At 41.6% G+C, this 22262-nt stretch overlaps 1 protein-coding gene across 4 annotated transcripts; it reads right to left on the bottom strand.

The window, feature by feature from the left end:
* Nucleotides 1-1943: 1943 nt before the first annotated feature.
* Nucleotides 1944-21491, bottom strand: b4galt6 (UDP-Gal:betaGlcNAc beta 1,4- galactosyltransferase, polypeptide 6). 4 transcript variants are annotated; one of them, XM_020499421.2, is made up of 11 exons: nucleotides 20891-21003; nucleotides 15583-15682; nucleotides 15065-15181; nucleotides 14591-14704; nucleotides 13038-13162; nucleotides 12499-12615; nucleotides 12110-12297; nucleotides 11194-11316; nucleotides 10990-11091; nucleotides 6584-6665; nucleotides 1944-6445 (listed from the first exon to the last, which is right to left on the bottom strand). In XM_020499421.2, exons 3-11 carry the CDS (start codon nucleotides 15162-15164, stop codon nucleotides 6374-6376), a joined length of 1023 nt encoding a protein of 340 aa, XP_020355010.1. In that variant the 5' UTR covers nucleotides 15165-15181; nucleotides 15583-15682; nucleotides 20891-21003; the 3' UTR covers nucleotides 1944-6373. The 4 variants fall into 4 exon arrangements, with proteins under 4 accessions (XP_020355010.1, XP_020355008.1, XP_031641606.1 ...); XM_020499419.2 differs by lacking the exon at nucleotides 15583-15682 and having other exon boundaries at nucleotides 20891-21473; XM_031785746.1 differs by lacking the exon at nucleotides 6584-6665.
* Nucleotides 21492-22262: the final 771 nt, after the last annotated feature.

Raw genomic sequence — 22262 nt, 5'->3', positions numbered from 1 at the left:
GCATGACACAAGTCATTTTTCCAACAATTGTTTAGACAGATTATTTCACTTAAAATTCACTGTGTATCACAATTCCAGTGGATCAGAAGTTTACATACACTAAGTTGACTGTGCCTTAAAACAGCTTGGACAATTCCAGATGTCTTGGCTTTAGAAGCTTCTGATAGGCTCATTTACATCATTTGAGTCAATTGGAGGTGTACCTGTGGATGTGTTTCAATGCCTACCTTCAAACAAACAATCTTTGCTTGACATCTTGGGAAAATCAAGAAATCAGCCAAGACCTCAATTTTGTTTTGTCCGTTTCATCCTTGGGAGCAATTTCCAAACGCCTGAAGGTACCACGTTCATCTGTACAAACAATAGGAGGCAAGTATAAACACCATGGGACCACGCAGCCGTCATACCACTCAGGAAGGAGACACTTTGTCTCCTAGAGATGAACGTACTTTGGTTTCAAAAATTGCAAATCAATCCCAGAACAGTAAAGGACCTTGATGATGCTGGAGGAAACAGGTACAAAAGTATTTATATCCACAGTAAAACGAGTCCAATATCGACATAACCTGAAAGGCCACTCAGCAAGGAAGAAGCCACTGCTCCAAAACCTCCATAAAAATACCAGACTACGGTTTGCAACTGCACATGAGGACAAAGATCGTACTTTTTGGAGAAATGTCTGGTCTGATGAAACAAATATAGAACTGTTTGGCCATAATGACCATTTATGTTTGGAAGAAAAATGGGGATGGTTGCAAGCTGAAGAACACTATCCCAAACATGATGCTGCCACCCCCGCACTTCATGTTGTGGGGGTGCTTTGCTGCAGGAGGGACTGGTGTACTTCACAAAACAGATGGCATCATGACATCAACATTAAATGGATATATTGAAGCAAGACATCAGTCAGGAAGTTAAAGCTTGGTTGCAAATGGGTCTTCCAAATTAACAATGACCCCAAGCATACTTCCAAAGTTGTGGCAAAATGGCTTAAGGACAACAAGGTCAAGGTGTTGGAGTGGCCATCACAAAGCCATGACCTCAATCCCATAGAAAATTTGTGGGCAGAACTGAAAAAGCGTGTGCGAGCAAGGAGGCCAACAAACCTGACTCAGTTACACCAGCTCTGTCAGGAGGAATGGGCCAAAATTCACCCAACGTATTGTGGGAAGCTTGTGGAAGGCTACCCGAAATGTTTGACCCAAGTTAAACAATTTAAAAGGCAATGCTACCAAAAACTAATTGAGTGTATGTAAACTTCCGACCCACTCGGAATGTGATGAAAGAAATAAAAGCTTAAATAAATTCTGACATTTCACATTCTTAAAATAAAGTAGTGATCCTAATTGACCTAAACCAGGGAATTTTTACTAGGATAAAAATGTCAGGAATTGTGAAAAACTTCCAAATTCAACTATGTATTATCTTACAGTTATTTCTCAATGTATGACATCTCTTTCTGTTTTGGCCTTTTGACAACCTAATGATAATGCTGAGTTCATAACCAAGTGAGAAGGTGGTATTTACTACATACAAATGGGATAAAAAAAAATATATAAAATAAAGGATTTTATCACCCCTCCAACTGGTAATTACTACTGGGAAACTCGTCTATCATCTGAGCTCCGACTTCTCCCACATGCTGACCTCTGTCGTCACCTACTAAGGAAATGCAGTTATATGCAACAAAACATTTATAAAAAGCTTTCTATTAACATGGCTTTTTAAACACGAATTTGTTTAAAAGTATGGTCGTCGTACTTTTTAGTTAATGGATTACGCAGCTTGTTGGCCATTAGCCATTCGGCGTTTCTCAACGAGTTCAAAACACACAAATGCATCCAACTGGTAATTACCACATTCCCACTTGATTTTAAACACAGCATAAGAACCAGCGGTCGAAGATGCAGAAAAAGAACACATTCAAAAAAAATCTGTCAGACTTCAGAGGTGTTTCCCAGAACCTGGCAATGAAGTTGTTTATTCATCTTTTGTTGACAAAAAGAAAAACAACTTTACAAAGTCTAACAGTTCAACTCTAGTACTCTTTTACTGGCTGTTATACCAAAGATTGTGGAAGATTGACAAGATGGCTAACCGGTCGGCTTCACCATGTAAAAAGTTGTCTGATGTCTGGGGGGAATTATAGCACATGACTATAGGCAACAAAATTGCAGAACAAGACAGAACTGCGAGGTGGTGTGTGGCGCATGAGAAGGCGCTACAACAAATTAAGGTCTTTTATTTTCACAAATGTGTCCTCCGAACAATCTAAAAATTACAAACCCACCAAGTCGAAATGAATATGCCTGACCTCAAATGAGAATTTATGATTTGTAGACCAGGTGACACTAATTTTAAAAAGTCACTACTTCCTCTGCGTCATTCTGCACTTCCTGGCGGACGGTAGTAACGCAAGAGTCTGCCCTCTGGCTCCAGTTATGACTCTTTGTTCAAACAGAGCAGAGCATATTGAGGAGACTGGAGAGCTGAGGATTCAAGAGGATTGTACATGGTCCAAGCAGCCAGACCTCTGAACAGCAGAAAAATTGATTACAGACAATCATTGATACACACCTACTCAGCCCATTGTCATGGAAACGTATCGTGCATCTTAAATCAGAGCAACTGACTGAAAAAATAAATAAATGAATTAGAAAAGTGCACTCTAACTTCAGTTTAAAAACAATCCAAACCTTTACTGTATCTTTCAAGCAAGAATGCAAAGTGAAAACCGAGGGAAAAAGGCACAAATATGAATACTGCAAAAATGTAATAGTCCACATTACTAATTGTGTAGTGGTGAATATAGTCATTTGAAAGAAGAAAAAAACAAACAATACAGAGGCAGTAGGAAGGGTGAGGGAGGTCCTTGCCCTCCTCACAGGTCAGCTGGGGGTGTAAACCAAACCACTTGTGACCGGGTATAGCCAGCACACTGCCCGGCAGCCCCCTAACCTACCCTTCCCTCCCCCCAGAGGCAATAACAATAAATATGTGGCCATTTGGGACACAGCCAGAACACTGATCCTAGACCAGCTCCAGTGATGGATGCTTTCCATAATTAATCTCTTCAAACTGTTCCCTGAACAAAGTGAAAGAGACAATATAACAGGATTAGATAAAAAGAAGCGGATCCTTTGTAGCAAGTAAGATGACGGGATCCAGAGAAAGAAGCCACTGACTCAGTGTCTCTGCTACAGTAACTCATAATGCCCTCAAGAGGGACGACAGCTAGGCTGCTCACATCTTCTGCAACGTATAAAAACAGCGAGAGCATTTATCCAACATTGCAAAAAGCTGTTACGGAGCATAAGGCATAGCAAAAGAGAAGCCCCAAACACTGACCTATACCCAGAGCCATATAGAGAAATACCTTGTATAGAGTATGTCATATCGCTTTTAATACCTTGACCCTGATCCCTATGATCAACACGAGTCTGTCAGGTTTCTCTCAACACTGACGAGTTACTGAGACACAATAGAGGATCTCATGGGAAGAGAATGAAAAGGGGAAGGAAGGAAAGACGAGTATAGATAAGTGCAGAAGAGAGGTAGGTAGAATGATGATAATGGGTAACAGAAGTGGAACTTTGGCACGGTTGACAACCTCCAAAAGAATGTCATTACTACCATGTCTTTTTAGATTCTGTCTCGCCTCATCTGATTGGTCAGAAATACACCATTGAGGTCTTATGTGACCGTTGTAGCCACGTCAGAGACAAACCAAACACAGACTTTAGCCTGGTGCTTTGTTAACCACTTTAGCTTATGAGCAAAAATGACTGTTCCTCCCCAGCACTACAAGAGTGACAGAACCGAGAGAGCAAGGTTGCGTCCCAAATGACACCCTGTATAGTTTACTTCTTTTTGCCAGGACGCATAGAAGTCCAGTCAAAAGTAGTGCACTTTAGGACACAGGGTGCCATTTCCAACAAACCCCCTGTTTGGAGCAGGACAGGAGTATCCCAGTTTGATTCACACTCTCGTTCTCCTGCATTCTTGCAGTACTGTGATGGAGAAAACCTGGGTTGTTTGAATAGAGCAGTTCTACTTGAGAAGTACACTTGACAAATGAACAAATCACTAGAAAAACACAAAAGTACATCTATGCATAAATATGAAGTGTATGAGAAACAACTATGTACAAGAAAAAAAACACAAAGTAAAAAATAAAATACCTCCTACATTTTCCCTTGCTAATCTTAGTGCTAAATATTTAAGAATTTCAAGTCTTTATGGCCCAAGTTGCAGTCTGTACCATTCAAGAACAGGGTTAGTTGTTAGCATTAGCTTCCGTTCTCTCATTCTGGCCCCTCTCAATGCCTTGCAAGCTTATTAGGAACACACCACAGTTCAGACCAATAATGTATACAAACCCTGGATTGCTAATGCTATTGGCCAGTAAGAGGCTTTGAAGCCACCGGTCAGTAATATTGGCACACCACAGAAGAAGCAGTCCTCCATAGGAATGAATGAAATTCTACACAGGACAAAATTACAAGTATTTTTGTTGTAGTAATGGGAACAGTAGCATTAGAACTTTCAATAAAGTATACTTTAAGGAAAACAAATTATTTGTATGTTTACTCTATTACACACTTAATGCATACTTTTAAATTGTGAGCTAAACATGAATAAATGCCTTTCTACAGTTTCAAAAAAAAAAAATTGCGATGTAGACAGAGTGCAAAGATGGAGTGGTGGTACCTTCAAAACCTCGCCTGTCGTCAGTCATCTAGTGTATATATAAATTATTGGTTCAGACAGACACACTGCCCAATCTGCAAGCTCACACTCATTAAAGACACCTAACACATGGTCCAGTTACCTAATACATGAGCCACACACACACACACACACACACACACACACACACACGTTTGAAACATAATCCTGTACCAAACACACTGTCCACACTGTATAAACTCCTCCATAATAACAGACTACAAATACCAGAGGAAAAATGACATCCAGCTTTAGAATCTTCAGTCTTAAGCTCTGCTCCAGGTTGTTGCAGGTGGCTTGCTGTTGAAGGCTCAGCAAGCCTGACATAACACCCTGGACCAGAGCGACTATAGTCCTCTGACCGGTCTTTCTGTACAGGAGCACCCTACATAACGTCAGTAAGTCTTTTCACGCAGTGCACCTAGAGGGAAAAAAAGACAAAAGGCTAAACTGGAACAAAATATAGACATCTCAAAATGATATAAATTATGATTAAAGGAAAAAAAACATCTGGTCATAAAATAAATTAAGGCATGCAAAAGAATGTCAGCCTAAGAGATTGGTATATTTTCTTTTTTAAGCCATCTATTGTTAGAACATCTTCCCATTTAAATGGAAGAACCAGGTAAGTCCTCAGAAAGGTAGCTGCCAAAACAAAATTCTAATCCACTGGAATAACAACAGGCTCTGAGTGTTTAAAAGGCTGAATATTTACATACGTGTTCTATGCTCGAGCTTTAAGAGTCAAGTATTTACATACGTGCTCTGTGCATCATGCGTGTCAGCAGTGCTGCAAAGGAACAGCAAAACACTCATGTGACACAGAGAAACAGGATAGTGCTTTAAAACGTCTGTTAAAAAAAGGCAAAAACTGGAGAAAAAAAATTAACATTTGACCATTTCAGAAAATGTACATCACAAATAAGTCACCTTCACTTAGCGCCTGTCCTCTTTAAGGAATATGTTTCATTTTTTTTAGCCGAACGGTGTAGAAATGATATAAAGTGAAGACAAAATGTCTGTTGGCTTGTAAGGTGATGGTACTGAGATGTTAAAAGTGAAAACTGTGCTGAGCTGTGAGATAAAGGCAAAGTCCCAAATGGCACCCTTTTCCCCAGAGCACTAAGGACCCTGGGCAATATATAGGGAATAGGGTGTGGTTTGGGAGGCAACCAGAGAGCCATGGTTCTGAGGCTGAGCCTGACACTTTAAGGCTTTGCAGTAAACATCTGATGTGAAAACAACACTGCCTCTCCCTCCTCATACTGAATCATGACATGTTGAAGTTAAGTAGCTTAATAGCTAAAGCCAGCATGGACACATTGACATGCAGAGACACACACACACACCCCCATCTCAACAGAACACACACACAATTGTTCGATTAAACAGACCCTATGTCCCTTCCGCTTTCATATTTTAGTTGGACATTTTCTTCAGAGTAAGGTTTCTTGGCAGCGTTACACGGTGTGCCTCCCACCACACCCCCAGCCCCCCTCTGCCCTGCTTTGGGGTCCCAGTTGGAGTGTGAGGGGGTGTGATGAGGTCAGGGACAGTGGGGGTCAGAGTTCAGTAGTCTGTAATGGGGGCCAGGTCAGGGTGGAGGTCCACGGTGATGTTCTTGTACAGGGAGGTCAGGGAGATCTCAGGGGTGTAGTTGAGGTTGTTCAGTCCATCCAGGTGCTGCCTCTCTTTGGAATACCTCAGTAACTTGTACCTGGAGAGAAGACAGGGAGGGTGAGGATAAGCTAGCAGTTAACATCCATACTGAGTCACAAAACGGCATCCTATTCCCTAGATATAAATACATATTCCCTAGGTGCCCTGAACAAAAGTAGTTCACTACGTTCCACACCTTATCTGTGGAATTCATGGAGAAGAGATGTTCCCACAGATCCCTGGGAGCACGGACACGTTGGTGTGAAGACTGATGAAAACTTGAGGAAATGAATGTTAGTGTGAATTAAATTGTAAATGTTTGGACTGTTTCAAGAGTTAATAAAGAGCTACAAATGTTGATATGTTTTATTGTACTGTAAGTGGTACAGATTTGTTTGTCGGACAGAGGACAGTTCAAAGAGGGAGCAACACGGTGCGTTCCTATAATTTAAATGGAGTTGATTAGAATCTGGATGTGTTTTCCTGTCTTCAATTTTTTTTTAAATGTTCATTTAAGTTTCTGCTTGAATTGTTTAAAAAGACAGTGAATGTTTCCATACTTTGAGAAGTTGCTAGCAAGCTCCTGTGTGTATTACACACAAGATGATTCTTAACTGAAGACATGGGTAACCACGTTAGTGCCTTCAGAAAGTATTCATAACCTCTTGTTACAGCCTGAATTCAAAATGGATTCAAAATATATGTTTCATCCTCACCCATCTACACACAACACCTCATAATGACAAAGTGAAAACCTGTTTTCAGACATATTTGCAAATGGATTGAAAATGAAACACAAATCTAATTTACATAAGTATTCATACCCAAGTCAATACTTAGTAGAAGCACCTTTGGCAGCGATTACAGCTGTGAGTTTTTCTGGGTAAGTCTAAGAGCTTGCCACACATGTATTGTACAAAATCTGCCCATTATTATTTTCAATATTCTTCAAGGTCTGCCAAATGAGTTGTTAATAATTGCTAGATAAAACTGCTTGAAAATCTATGGCAGACCTAAGTCAAAACTGTAACTTGGCCACTCAGGAACATTCACTGTCTTCTTGGTAAGCAACTCCAGTGTAGATTTGGCCTTGTGTTTTTAGGTTATTATCCTGCTGAAAGGTGAAGTCATCTTGCAGTGTCTGTTGGAAAGCAACCTGGATTTTGCCTGTGATTTTGCCTGTGCTTAGCTACATTCCGTTTATTTTTTATACTGAAAAACAGGCATACACATAACATGATGCAGCAACCCCTAGGTTCGAAAATAATGGTGAGTGATACTCAGTAATGTGTTATATTGGATTTGCCCCAAACATACAACTTTGTATTCAGGACAAGGGAATTGCTTTGCTGCATTTTTTGCAGTACTACTTTTTATTTAACTAGGCAAGTCAGTTAAGAACAAATTCTTATTTACAATGACATTCTACCAAAGGGTCTCTGGCGGGGTTGGGAGCTGAGATGAAAAAAAATATAAGACAAGACACACATCACGACAAGAGACAACACCACATAAAGAGAGACCGAAGACAACATAGCACGGCATCAACACATGACAACACAGCATGGTAGCAGAACAAAACAGGGTACAAACAACACAAAGGGAAAGAAGGTTGAGACAATACATCACGTTAGTGCCATGTTGAAAACAGGATGCATGCTTTGGAATATTTTTGTTCTGTACAAGTTTCCTTCTTTACACTCGGTCAAATCAGGTTAGTATTGTGGAGTAACTACAATGTTGCTGATCCATCCTCAGTTCTCCCATCACAGCCATTAAATTCTCTGTTTTAAAGTCACCATTGGCCTCATGGTGAAATCCCTGAGCAGTTCCCTTCCTCTCTGGAAACTGAGTTAGGAAGGACGCCTGTAGCTTTGTAGTGACTGGGTGTATTGATACACCATCCAGTGTAATTAAGAACTTCACCATGCAAAGGGATATTCATTGTCTGCTTTTTTTTATTTTAACCATCTACCAATAGGAGCCCTTTGGAAGACCTCTGGCCTCAGTTTGAAATTCACTGCTAGACTGAGGGACCTTACATATAATTGTATGTGTGGGGTACAGAGATAAGATGGTCATTCAAAATTCATCTTAAACATTATTGCACAGAGTCCATGCCACTTATTATGTCACTTGTTAAGCACATTTTTACTCCTGAACTTATTTGGGCTTGCCATAATAAAAGGGTTTGAATGCTTATTGACTCAAGACATTTCAGCTTTTTTGTTTATGTGTAAAAATATCTAAAAACATAATTCCACTTTGACATGGGGGAATTGTGTGTAGGCCAGGGACAACAAAATAATCTCAATTTAATCCATTTTAAATTCAGGCTGTAACAAAATGCTAAAAAGGCAAGGGGTTTGAAGACTTTGAGGGCACTAAGTCTTAGTCTATTGGTGATGGTAATTTACTCTGAGTAGTCTAATGTATTTCATGTGCACCAATTTTTTGAGTGTTTATTAAGACTAATACATTCTATTAGTTGAATTGAGTAAATGCATTCCTGGTTTATGGAGTAATTATTTGATTGACTATACACGCTTATAAATGTAGTTTAACTACTATTGGTAGTTATCTACACCAGTGGTTCCCAACTGTTTTCATTTACTGTACCACCAACTGAATTTAGCTCTGCCCGGAGTATCCCTGAAGTACCTACTCATGTGCATTTTACCAGTAGGCCTATGGTCTCATGAGTCTTCTCAAGTACCCCGCATGAATAGGACAAGTACCCCCAGGAGTCCTAGTACCCCTGGTGGTGAACCACTGATTTACACTATACATGCTTGGATAAAACCTTGACGTCTCTGATCTGCTTGCTCAAATTAATGCTAAAACTTTGATCGCCAGGATTAGCTATTGTATAGTCTCGTAATAATTGTATAACGGGCAAGTTAAACATATGTTCATTATAGTGGGGCGGCAGGGTAGCCTAGTGGTTAGAGTGTTGGACTAGTAAACGGAAGGTTGCAAGTTCAAACCCCCGAGCTGACAAGGTACAAATCTTGTTAACCCACTGTTCCTAGGCCGTCATTCAGAGACACACAGCCAGTTGCATTTATTCACATAATATTGGAGTCAGATTAAAGAATGTAGTTATTATATTCAACATAAATAGTTGAATAATTTCCACAAAACTACATTAGCATTGACACCAAATCAATTACACACCACAGGGATCCTTAGCTAGCATAAGCATAATGACACCAGGGGAATCCTTAGTTAGCATTAACATAATGACACCAGTTAGCATTAATGCTAATGAAATTAGGGGGAACCTTAGTTATCTTCAGCATTTGATTTGCTTCTCCACCTGCATTGCTTGCTGTTTGGGGTTTTAGGCCGGGTTTCTGTACAGCACTTTGAGATATCAGCTGATGTACGAAGGGCTATATAAATAAATTTGATTTGATTTGATTTGATTTGACTTATTAGGCTTTTAGTGTCATAACCAAGAAGACTCGAGGTTGTGATCGCTGCCAAAGGTGCTTTAACAAAGTACTGAGTGAAAGGTCAGAATACTTATATAAATGTAATACATTTAATCAATTTTAGAATAAGGCTGAAACATAACAAAATATGGAAAAAGTCAAGGGGTCTGAATAATTTGAATGCACTGTACACACAAGCATAAGAACACCAGGAGGTTCCTTAGTGTAAGCTGATTCATTAGCATTAAAGCTATCTGCTCCAGTTGCAGAAGGAAAACCCTAACCCCAAAAGAGAAACTCTCCCCCTACTCTGAACCCCGGGAACAGGGAGTATCTGCTGTATGTGCAACTGCTAATGGGGATCCAAAAAAACTAAACGCTGTCCCTCCCTCCAGTGCTCTAGGGTAGTTACTCTGGAGGCTGTATGAGGATCAGTCCTCTAGGACAGAGTTACTCTGGAGGCTGTATGAAGATCAGTCCTCTAGGACAGAGTTACTCTGGAGGCTGTATGAAGATCAGTCCTCTAGGACAGAGTTACTCTGGAGGCTGTATGAGGATCAGTCCTCTAGGACAGAGTTACTCTGGAGGCTGTATGAGGATGAGACCTGGTTTACTTGAGTAAAGAGACATTACTCAACAGGGCAAAAGGGACTAGGCCAATGAACGGGATGTTAAATAACTCAAAGCTGGCAGAGCAAACACCTACACAAACCCTGGAAGGAAAGCAACCCCTATTCTATTGATCATATCTCTCTGTGTACAAAGGCTAGCAGGACTACAGAATTGTGATAGTCAGAAAGTCTGAAATATGTCACACAGTTGACTGTTCCATGAGTACAATAACATTAAAGTTATTGTTAAGATGAATAGAAGCAATTTAAAGCGAACACCAATAAAATTGGATTTAAATGAGGCGACATCCCTGCCTGCAGAGGGCGCTGGACAACCTGCTCAATGGGGAGTAATGGATGAGGAAACAGCTGCATTCAAGTAGCGAGTAACTATGAACCCTATAAGGAGATAGAAACCTTTACCAGAGCGGAGTGTATTGAAAGAGCAAAGCTAATTTGACGTTTAAGGTCATGTTAGGTAAACATTCTTTGACATTGTGACGCCACCGGCGATGCACAGCTAATGCGTGTGTGTGTGTGTGCGCGTTACTGACCTGCCGAGGAACTGCACTTCTCCTCGGTGGTGGTGTGGGATGGACTTGTATTTACCCATCTCTCCCTCCGGCCTTGTGACGTTCAGACCAGCATAGTGCACTCTGGGGGAGAGAAGGGGACAGATAGTCTTTCACTAAGTTACCCAATTAGATATTACATGTCTGTCTCTCTCAAACACACAGCCAACTGACAAACTCACTGACCTGTTCCAGAGGTCATCGTCCTCTCCTCCCCAGCCCCAGAATGCATTGGGAAAGCCGTTGATCTTGCGGAACTGCTCCACTGTAAGTCCACTCACGCCCCCGAAGAACTCACTGTAGGGTAGACTGTGCAAAACACACACAGACACTGTTACACATACACACCTGTAACACATACACACGGACAGGGGACAGACAACTACATAGCCAAGCTGTGCCTGGGGAGCGAGTGAGTGTTAAAACAACAAGGGAAAAAGTGAGAAACCTTACCAGTCAGTATCAAAGGTAAAGCACCAAGCAACAAAGAACAAGTCTGGCTGTGTTACAACACACAATTAGGTTTTCAGACTACGTACAATACAGCCATCAAATTTAGAAGAGATGCACACATAACCAGAGAGGATAATCTGTTCATAAATTAAGCCTTACTTCAGGACTTTGTAAGAGCCAATGACAACATGGTTTAGCCTTCAAGCCTGTGTTTTACAGTCTGTTTAAATGAAGCGGTTTATTCCCAAATTATTCTCACATTGAACAAAAATCATGAAAACATTCATTAATTCCTTTTGTTGTAGAAATAAGTCTGTAAATAAAGAAAAGGAACATGTAAAATATTTAACAATAATCAACATAAAGAGACTCTTCAGTACATGTCTCCAATACCATGCAGGAAGTGAAACCCTAGTCTGGTTATGGGAGAGCGTCAACTCTCCATGTCTCATCTTCGGTCACTAAACAAGATCAGAGGTCCTATTTTCCCCTTGAGTGAGGAGGCGGTCTAATGAAGTGCTTTTCTAAGTGTTTCTTGGAAGATGTGCCTGGGGCATTGATTTGTTGACACGACAAGTTCATAACTAGTCAGGTCATGACAAGGTCACTTGTGACTTGCTGTGTGCCCTGGGCGTGTTCAGTGACTTACAGGTACATGTACTTGTCCAGTTTGGCTGCGAAGTGGCGAGGCATCTGACCACAGCCGTAGTAGTTACGGTCATTCTCTGGGATGTGGTCGACATCGTGGAACACCAGACAGTCCCAGTCCAGATCCTTCATGGCCTCCAGGAAACCCACATTAAACAACATGGCTCTGTTGAAGGGCTGCGTCCCAGACTGTAGGAGAGAGAGAGAGGGAAAGATGGAGGAACGAGAGAAAGACACATTAAATAACATGGCTCTGTCTACATCATAGATTCTATATTTCTCACCAGTGGGTGGCAGAGTTGACAAAACAAAGAGAACAAATAGGATGACAGTATAAATGTGGGCAGTAACAACAGATCTTGTTTACAGACAAACAGAAAATGGTGTTACCTGCTCGATGACGTAGTATGCGAACTGCAGTCTCTGTCTCTGCAGTATGGGGGTGAGGTGCTGGAAAAGGATGGGAAGGTGCTCGTGGCGGTTACGGAACGGGATCAAGATGGCTACCTACACAAAGAGCGGGGACAGTCAGAGCGGGGACAGTCAGAGCGGGGACAGTCAGAGCGGGGACAGTCAGAGCGGGGACAGTCAGAGCGGGGACAGTCAGAGCGGGGACAGTCAGAGCGGGGACAGTCAGAGCGGGGACAGTCAGAGCGGGGACAGTCAGAGCGGGGACAGTCAGAGCGGGGACAGTCAGAGCGGGGACAGTCAGACATACCCACAGCATGTATAAGCTCATGTGTTTTGAATTCAGGGGAAGCATAAGATACATTTCTAATAAAATAAAATAAAGACAGGTGAATAGACATTTCTATATTGATAACAGAGATAAGAAAAGTAGTAAAATAACTGTCCACAGTCCTACATGTCCACAGTCCTACATGTCCACAGTCCTACATGTCCACAGTCCTCCATGTCCACAGTCCTACCTTCCAGCGTGGTTTGCAGTCCTTGGGTTTCCAGTGGCCACCAAACTGAACATCCTGATACTTAGAGAACTTCAGATCAATCTCCTCCATAGGAATCTCAGTCATATTCACATCTATAGGACCCTCTGAGAATACACAACACAGACCTGTTTAACAAACATCACTACTATACATAGCTATGGGGAAGGACACCCTACAAAGACGGCACAACACTTAACATTCAACTAAAGACTGTCATACGGTCAGTAATCACAGGTTTTTCAACCAGAAGACACACACATCACGCATTGACGTGAACATAGTGGTAGGACTAAAGCTGGAATAGACCCCGTCACCGCAAACCAAATGTGATTAAAGTCAAATTTAACAAAAAAAATATATTATGAGCCCGAAGTGCTAGACTGACAGAGTGTGTGGGTGTGTGTACAAAACATTACGATATTGAGTTGCACCTCCTTTTGCCCTCAGAACAGCCTCGATTCATCAGGGCATGGACTCTACAAGGTGTCAAAAGCATTTCACAGGGATGCTGGCCCAAGTTGACTCCAATGCTTCCCACAGTTGTGTCAATTTGGCTGGATGTCCTTTGGGTGGTTGACCATTCTTGATTTTCTATTTAACTAGGCAAGTCAGTTAAGAAAAAAATTCTTATTTACAATGATGGCCTACCAAAAGGCCTCATGCAGGGACAGGGGCTTGGGATTAAAACATAATATAAATATTGGACAGCACAACAAGAGAGACAACACTACATAAACAGAGACCTAAGACAACATAGCAAGGCAGCAACACATGACAAAACAGCATGGTAGTAGCGTAAAACATGGCAAACATTATTGAGCACAGACAACAGCACAAAGGGTAAGAAGGTAGAGACAACATCACGCAAAGCAGCCACAATCGATACACACAGGAAACTGTTAAGTGTGAAAAACACAGCAGTGTTGCAGTTCTTGACACAAACCGGTGCACCTGGCACCTACTACTATATCCCGTTCAAAGGCACTTAAAATCTTTTGTCTTGCCCATTCACCCTCTGTATATTACACATACACAATCCATGTCAATTTTCTCAAGGCTTAAAAATAAATGTAACCGTCTCCTCCCCTTCATCTACAATGATTGAAGTAGATTTAACAGGTAACATCAATAAGGGACCATAGCTTTCACCTGGTCAGTCTGTCATGGAAAGAGCAGGTGTTCTTACTGTTTGGTTACACAAACTGTATGTGTGCCATAGAACAGTCCTCCCATTTGTCTTCAGACTTCCCTGACAGCACAGAGGGGATTATCGTTAACGCAAAACATTTAACTTTTGCCAGAGCATCCATCTAGATCTAACCAGCGTGATAACAGCCTAGAGAGGGAGAGGCGGTGTGACAAAGATGAGAGAGAGAGGCAGTGTGACAAAGATGAGAGAGAGAGGCGGCACAAAGACACACCAAAGAGTAGCTTACCTCATGAGAGTAGTTACATAATATCATCACCTGATCTCAGTAAGATTCTCTTAGTTGGCAAATTGATGTTTGAAGGTTAGTATTCTGGTTACTTACTCATAGAAGGTAAGCGTTCTGGACAGGGGAGGTTCTGGGCATATGTGAAGTTCTCAGGAAGGTATGTGGTTGGTTGAACCATATATTCACTGGAGTTACTGCCATCTGGGTAATCTACAGAAACAAAACAATGACATGTAAATACATGTTTTTCTTTGGACTTTTCCCATCTTCCCCCTTTTAGGTAGCTAAGAGAGGGATCATGCTGATTAATAGGTAGTGTGTGTGTGAGTGTGTGTGTGGGGGGGGTTAGACAGCAGTTCAAACAACATGAGACGAAGTGCAGGCAAAAATCACAAGAACAGAAGGAAAATAGCAATTCTCACTCCCTCAGATTGTGAGCGAGGGCCATTTATGGGATTTCTGGCTGCCCACCGTCCCATGTTGGTTAAAGCACCGTCAAGCCTACTACCCTGCTAATACAGGAGGTTGGCTAGACGGGTTGGTGGGACGGGGGTCTCCAATCCAACTCACCTGTGCCGTTGAGGGTACTGTTCTTATTGGTGTAAAGTCTGATCATCTGGCCAATGGTCCTCACGTTATCCCTCAACATGATACCCTGGGCCTGCACCATGAAGAAGTAGGTGTTGGCTGAGAGAGGGGGGTGGAGAGAGGGGGAGATGGTGGAGAGAGAGATGGAGGTAATAAGCCGGAGCGGGGCAGAGAGGTAACAAGAGGAAGACGGGGAGAGAAGGGGAATACAGGTGCAAGGACAGAGCGAGAGAGAGATAGGATGGAAGAGATGAGTACGACAAGGTGCAGGGACAGAGCGAGAGAGAGATGAGGACGACGAGGTGGAATACAGGTGCAGGGAGGAAGAGAGAGATGGAGGACAACGAGGTGGAGGGGGAATACAGGTACAGGGAGGAATAGAGAGAGGGACAGAAAGAGGAAGAGTGATATCAGAAGTGTTTTGAGTGGTTCAATTACACCCCCTTCACGTACCAGTCTAGTGACTCCTAAGTGCAGTGACAGTAAATTAGCAGACTCACGTCATCAGCGTTAAAGCTTCCTCTCCCTCAGCCTCTTGGCCATAAAGGAACAACCTTCGCTGTCACCGGCCCAAAGCCACGGTTTAACGCCCAGCAGCAGCTAGCGATGAGACGCACCGGGCCGACGGGCAAGATAAGAGGCACGATAAGAGGAAATTCCCTGTCTCAGGTTGCATCCTAAATAGCACCCTATAGTGTGCACTACACACTATGGTGCCCAGTCAAAAGTAGTGTGATATATAGAGAATTGGGTGCCATTTGGGACTCAGACTCACAGTAGACTACAGACAGGCAGCAGGGCCCTGAATCATTTACCACTATTCACTACTGCAGCAAAACAGCCAGGGTGCACAGACACACCTCATCAGCTAAGGTTACACACACACACACACACCTTGTCAGTTTACACACTCAAGCATTTAATCAATTACAAACACAGTCACATCATCAAATACACACACAGATTGCAACGCCACAAACTCACACCCCGAGACACCACTCTCCCAGCCCCGCATTTAAGCACACCTTCTGCATGCCTTGCTTTATCACCCATTACAGAGGACCTTAAGTTGATCCTGTGTGGCAGTTCAGTTCTTTCATCTTTATAAGGATGCAAACCTGCCACAGCAAACAATGACAGTGTTGTTGAATGATGGATTCCATAAGTATGACTCCCTCTCAGTCTGCAGTGTGTGCGTGAGTGTGCGTACCCTGTGTATGTGTACAGTGTGCAAGCATTAATGTGTGTATGCGTGAGTGTATCCACTTCGGTAAAAATTATCGCCTCTGAGCGGTCTTATCAGAAGCAGCCAGACTTTCTTCGACCAGAAGGGTGGGGGGCGAGGACAGGTCAAGCACTACGAGCCCATTCCAATGAAACGCTAACGAATACATTCACAGACGCCTTTTCAGGCCAAGTAACAAGGCTTCAACCAGGACTGCAGCTCTGACTAGCCTATAGTATAGCCTAACAGCATAAAGCCGATAAACCTTGTTACTGTTATTAGAGACAGTGTAAGACTGAGTCTGAACCGCAAGCATTTGCAAATCAGGGTCAGGGCTGTGCCATCACAACTAGGGCATTATCACACTTTTTAAGCAATGTAAAAGCACAGATGAGGGTGTGTGTGTGTAACATGCTCTTTGTGCTGCTGACCGTAGCTACCTGTGGAATACGAACTGTGACCAACTGACTATATAATCCAGACCCGTTACATAATCAAACTGTCCCAATCATTGGAGACAAGGCGCACAAACAAACGGAAGCATCCAATATTAAAGAACGGAGGCCAGCATCCTGGAGTCGCCTCTTCACTGTTGACATTGAGACTGGTGTTTTGCTATTAAATTAAGTTGCCAGTTGAGGACTTGAGGCATCTAGTTTGAGAAACAATGTACTTGTCCTCTTGCTCAGTTGTGCACCGGGGCCTCCCACTCTTTCCATTCTGGTTAGTTACCATTTGCGCTGTTCTGTTAAGGGAGTAGTACACAGCGTTGTACAAAATCTACAGTTTCTTGGCAAGTTCTCACGTGGAATAGCCTTCATTTCTCATAACAAGAATAGACTGACGAGTTTCAGAAGAAAGTGATTTGTTTCTGGCAATTTTGAGCCTGTAATCGAACTCACAAATGCTGATGCTCCAGATACTCAACTAGTCTAAAGAAAGCCTGTTTTGTTGATTATTTTATCAGGACAACAGTTTTCAGCTGTGCTAACATAATTGCAAAAGGGTTTTCTAATGAACAATTAGCCTTTCAAAAGATAAACTTGGATTAGCTAACACAACATGCCATTGGAACACAGGAGTGATTGTTGCTGATAATGGGCCTCTGTACACCCATGTAGATATTCCATTAAAAATCAGGTGTTTCCAGCTACAATAGTCATTTAGAACATTAACAATGTCTGGATTTCTGATCAATTAGATGTTATTTTAAAAATGGACAAAATGTGCTTTTCTTTGAAAAACAAGGACATTTCTATGTGACCCCTAAATTTGAACGGTATTGTACGTTTGAAATTAGTTTTTGTCCCCATCCAGTCAGTTGTGTCACTGTGCTCATCTGGGAGAGCTAACAACTTTGGTGACAATTACCACATCAGCCAGTCACTCCAGGATTTTTTGTTATATTTGCAGGGGGGAAATAGTTGATTTTGCTGCAGCAATTCTGACATTTTGCATTTAAAGATGGTATGAATTTTTTGCAAAAATGCACTGACAAGGGAAGATGTTTGTTGACGTGGCTTGATTTAGCCATATTATGCAGTGATTGGTTGAAATTGCGAGCCCCCTTTTTGTACTGTGGTGATGGGTCCATTTTATGTGATAATATTGCAATGATTTGCCTCTTCTATGCAGAAATAGTGCAGTGATAGGTCCAACTTACAAGCCCTCATAATATGCAGGGCATTGTTCATTTTGCTAAACACTTTGGAATCACAGAACCCTGCAGGGACTGAACAGCACACCACAACAAAACCAATGCCTAGACAGGTCATCCCAGGCCAGAAACACAGAACCCTGCAGGGACTGAACAGCACACCACAACAAAACCAATGCCTAGACAGGTCATCCCAGGCCAGCCACACAGAACCCTGCAGGGACTGAACAGCACACCACAACAAAACCAATGCCTAGACAGGTCATCCCAGGCCAGCCACACAGAACCCTGCAGGGACTGAACAGCACACCACAACAAAACCAATGCCTAGACAGGTCATCCCAGGCAAGCCACACAGAACCAGTCAGTGGACCACACCCATGACATTTAGGCCTAAAAACAATGTCCCCGCTCTATTTCTGTGCAGTTTCAAAATCAAACATTTTAACCAGTAGGCCCCTAACATATGGTATACAAAGTCAGGAGAATCTCTTTTTTGCCATCCAAACTAAACACATTGATCCATGTATTATTATTTTTTTTCTCTAAGTGCTGACTTGACCAGCTCCTCAGTAGAAACCATCCATGCATGGCCAGGCCTGAAAACAGCTTTGTCTGAGAGAGTCTTTGAAGAGAAAGGGTTAGGTTTCAGCTAATGTGACAAACGCTACAGTAGCCAGAGTTGCCCAAATTGCAAATGTAGGCGGGACATAGTCAGTGGGAAGTTCCTGAGATATCAAACAGAGCATTACTCTGTCCAGTCTTGCCAACTCCTATGGTCATAGTTAAACATTTATGTAGTGTTTCCAGATTTCTATGAAATATGACCTATATGGACTTACAATAATGAGGGAAATAGTTTTCCTACCAAAAAAAGGTAATTAAGCATGTTAAAAAGCACATGTTCTGTGTTGGACTGGTGTGGGTGTACCCCAACAACAGAATGATGTGGATATATACCAGTCATTAAAAATATTAATGCAAGTAGACCGCTGAATGACCAGATCCTCTTCCTCAGGAACATGACTTTCTCAATGAGGAAATAGCAAGCTTTTTTTTTTTTAATAGTCTGTTTGAGGTACAAGTTTGAGGTGGGGTTTTTAAGTGTTTTTTTCTCCGTCCAATATATGCTTTGGCCACAAATATGAATATAGTATGAGTGAACAACATTATTTGGGTATGAGTTAACAGAATATTAACTTTTACGTGAGATTTTAGCTGAACAGTTACTTTAACAGCATGGACAAGTCTGGGACCAGGTTTGTGTCTCCAGGCTGTCTGTTGTCTTTGTCAAAACAGTGCTGCAGAACAGTAGTTATAATATCAGCACTATGTCCATAATGTGATCCTTATGGCTTAGCAGTAGCCATAGCACTGTACCATTCATAGTTACAGTGTCTGACTATGGACATAGGCTTAACAACTGGTTAACTATGTATAAACAAAAGCCTGTGTTGCTTCAGAAAACAAAAGGCCCAAGTAATTTTAGCTACTGCTAGCTATAGAGAGATTTTGCCCATGGGACAATGAATTTGCTGATCAAAGAAACAAACGGCTCCAAAATAACTTTCAAGACAAGTGTTAGCCTACTTGGAAACAGCTGGTCTATTGCCATCTTAGTAAGCATTGGCTGACTAATGGTATAGACATGGGTCCTATTCTAGGTTACCTTGCTCACTCTCTGTTCATGTGAAATAAATATAGACCTATCATTTTAGCTGTACCCTAGCTACTAAACCAACTAGCTAGCAGGATTGGTCATGTGGACCTACTTGCAGGCTCTGTCAATGATTTGTAAATGTGGACAACCCCATATTTTCACCATGGCATGGCCCAACAGCATGACAGATGTTTATAAGAGCTTGTTGCCAATGGGTAGCTAACAGACCCAGTCAATCATCAGTTAAATGTTCTTTATGAAATCCCTGAAAGAAAATGATTTAGTTAGGATAACTTGCTAGCTTATTACATTGTTAGACGGCTGGTTTCGGAGCAAGCAGACAAGTTGCAAAATCGGGATAGCTCTCAGTCAATGTTGCTACAGTAACCAGTTAGCTATATTGTGCTGCTAGCTAATTAACGGTAGTTGGCTACATTGTGCAGCTAGCTAACTAACGGTAGTTGGCTATATTGTGCTGCTAGGTAACTAACGGTAGTTGGCTATATTGTGCTGCTAGCTAACTAACGGTAGTTGGCTATATTGTGCTGCTAGCTAACTAACGGTAGTTGGCTATATTGTGCTGCTAGCTAACTACCGGTAGTTGGCTACATTGTGCTGCTGGCCAACTAACGGGGGTTGGCTATATTGTGCTGCTAGCTAACTAACGATAGTTGGCTGGCTAGCTAGCAGCAACATAGCTCTCTCAAAAACCCTACTCCGTATGTTGCTAGGGTTTTCAACAGTTACATTCGCCCATATTTGATTCCATGTGAACTACAATCCCGACGCTGCTTGACATTTAGAAAAGTGAATAATAATCGCTTTCAAACCGATTTTCGAAACATACGTTGATATGCACCTTATGTTTCACATCAGCAAGAATTACATTTTTTTATTAAAAAAATATATAATTAGCTAGCTACTGTAGCAGTTTTGCACAGATCCGTGGTAGTACTGTAGCAACATAACGCAATCATCCACATGACTAGCTAGTTAACTTAGATCGACAAGGTACCGGTTCACTAACTAATCCTAACAGTTTGTAAACTGATCGCTAACTTGTCCGATTGGCCACACAGTCACGATGAATTAACTCTGATTTGAGTAACGTTAGCTAGCTAGCCAGCCATCCACCTAGCTAGCAACAAGCTAATTAGTAACGTTAGCCAGCTAGTTGTCATGAAAGCATCCCTGATGATGCCATGGTTGGGTAGTTAGCGATAAGATAACATTAGTTGATCGTGTTTAGTTAGCTAATTAACTCACCTATTCCAGGAGCAACATATATGAAGTAAAGACACGTCGTAGACATGGAGAAGAAAAAAATTAAGGCCAAAAAGGAGCGGTTCGATACCCGCAGCAGCCGCCTCCAATTCACCATATTTGTTTCTGATTTACCGCTAATCCCATAAAATATGTTTGAATAAAAAAAAAATACTTAAATTGACATGCTAAAAGTAGATTATATAGTCATGCAAAATCAATGCAACGACATAACCCGCATAATTTGAGTCGGGGATGCAGCGAAAAGGGTAATACTGGGATAGCTAGCCAAGCTGCCCAATCTTGGTTTTCCCGTCAAGAAATTTCCAGATCGAAAAAAATAGGCCTGCATCAGGAACTGTCAAGCATCAAAGAACACTGTCCATCGGGCATAGTGAAACCGTTAGCTACTTATGTGTAGACAAATAACTAATACTGGCACATTTCTTAGGAATACTCGTTATACTGGTCCATGTTTAGATATATATTTCTCGCCCGGCGTTGAAGATTTAAAAGAAGACCATCGGGTGGAAGCTGGTCTGCACCGCTGCCTCCTCCCCCCACCACACACAAGTAAGTCTCAACTATGTTTCCAAAACACTCACACTTGGCAAACTACTTCACCAAATCAGCAGGGATATCTGACGATTCTGATTGCATGGAAGCGTATCCCCGCCACGATTTTTGTAAACGTAGATAGTATGTCGACATACTATCTAAACAATTCGAGATACTAAATCGACTATTTTAATCAGTAGATGATATTTTTCTTAATTTGTAAGATTGTGTGATTTCAGAGGTGGCACAACAGGTCCAAGATGTGAGGTGTTCACAAGTGACTGACAACCCCGCCATTTTTTTTTTAAAGATCATATTAAAGTCAGGAAAGCTATTGAGTATATAATGCCTTCTCACATGTATAAGGTTTATCTCTGAATATTATGAAATGTGAATTATTTTCGTTGAAAAGATGTGAATTAAACTCAGTATGTAATATCCCTGTAAAAGATGTGAACACATATCTTGGTATTAAAGTTAGCAAAAGTAAGGGCCAATTTAAATGTCTCTTCTATTGTAGAGAAAATTGGAAAGAGATTTAACTCCTGGTTATTAAAAGATATTTCTTTATCTGGATGTGCACTTTTATCAAAATCTGAAGGTCTGCCCAGATTAGTTTATACCTTCCTTGCCTTGGATGTTCCTCTGTCAGTAACTAAAATGGCTGATACTGAATTATTTAACTTCATATGGAGGAATAAACCTCATTATTTATACTTTTTTAAAGCGGTAATATGTAGCACCCAAAGTGAGGGAGGGTTGAATGCTCTGGATTTTAAAACCTCTAATATATTATTTAAGATTAAATGGATACAAA

This window comes from Oncorhynchus kisutch, linkage group LG13 (assembly GCF_002021735.2).
Source record: "Oncorhynchus kisutch isolate 150728-3 linkage group LG13, Okis_V2, whole genome shotgun sequence".
Classification (NCBI taxonomy): Eukaryota; Metazoa; Chordata; class Actinopteri; order Salmoniformes; family Salmonidae; genus Oncorhynchus; species Oncorhynchus kisutch.
This window is presented reverse-complemented; position numbering and strand designations above follow the sequence as displayed.

What these genes read in the sequence shown, in the direction of transcription:
- b4galt6 (XM_020499419.2), bottom strand. Translation starts at nt 21,005, where the DNA reads ATGGTGAATTGGAGGCGGCTGCTGCGGGTATCGAACCGCTCCTTTTTG. An exon ending in ATATGTTGCTCCTGGAATAG is followed by an intron (nt 15,182 to 20,890) that starts GTGAGTTAATTA and finishes CCCCTCTCTCAG; the next exon opens with CCAACACCTACTTCTTCATG. An exon ending in CATACTACGTCATCGAGCAG is followed by an intron (nt 12,298 to 12,498) that starts GTAACACCATTT and finishes TCTCTCCTACAG; the next exon opens with TCTGGGACGCAGCCCTTCAA.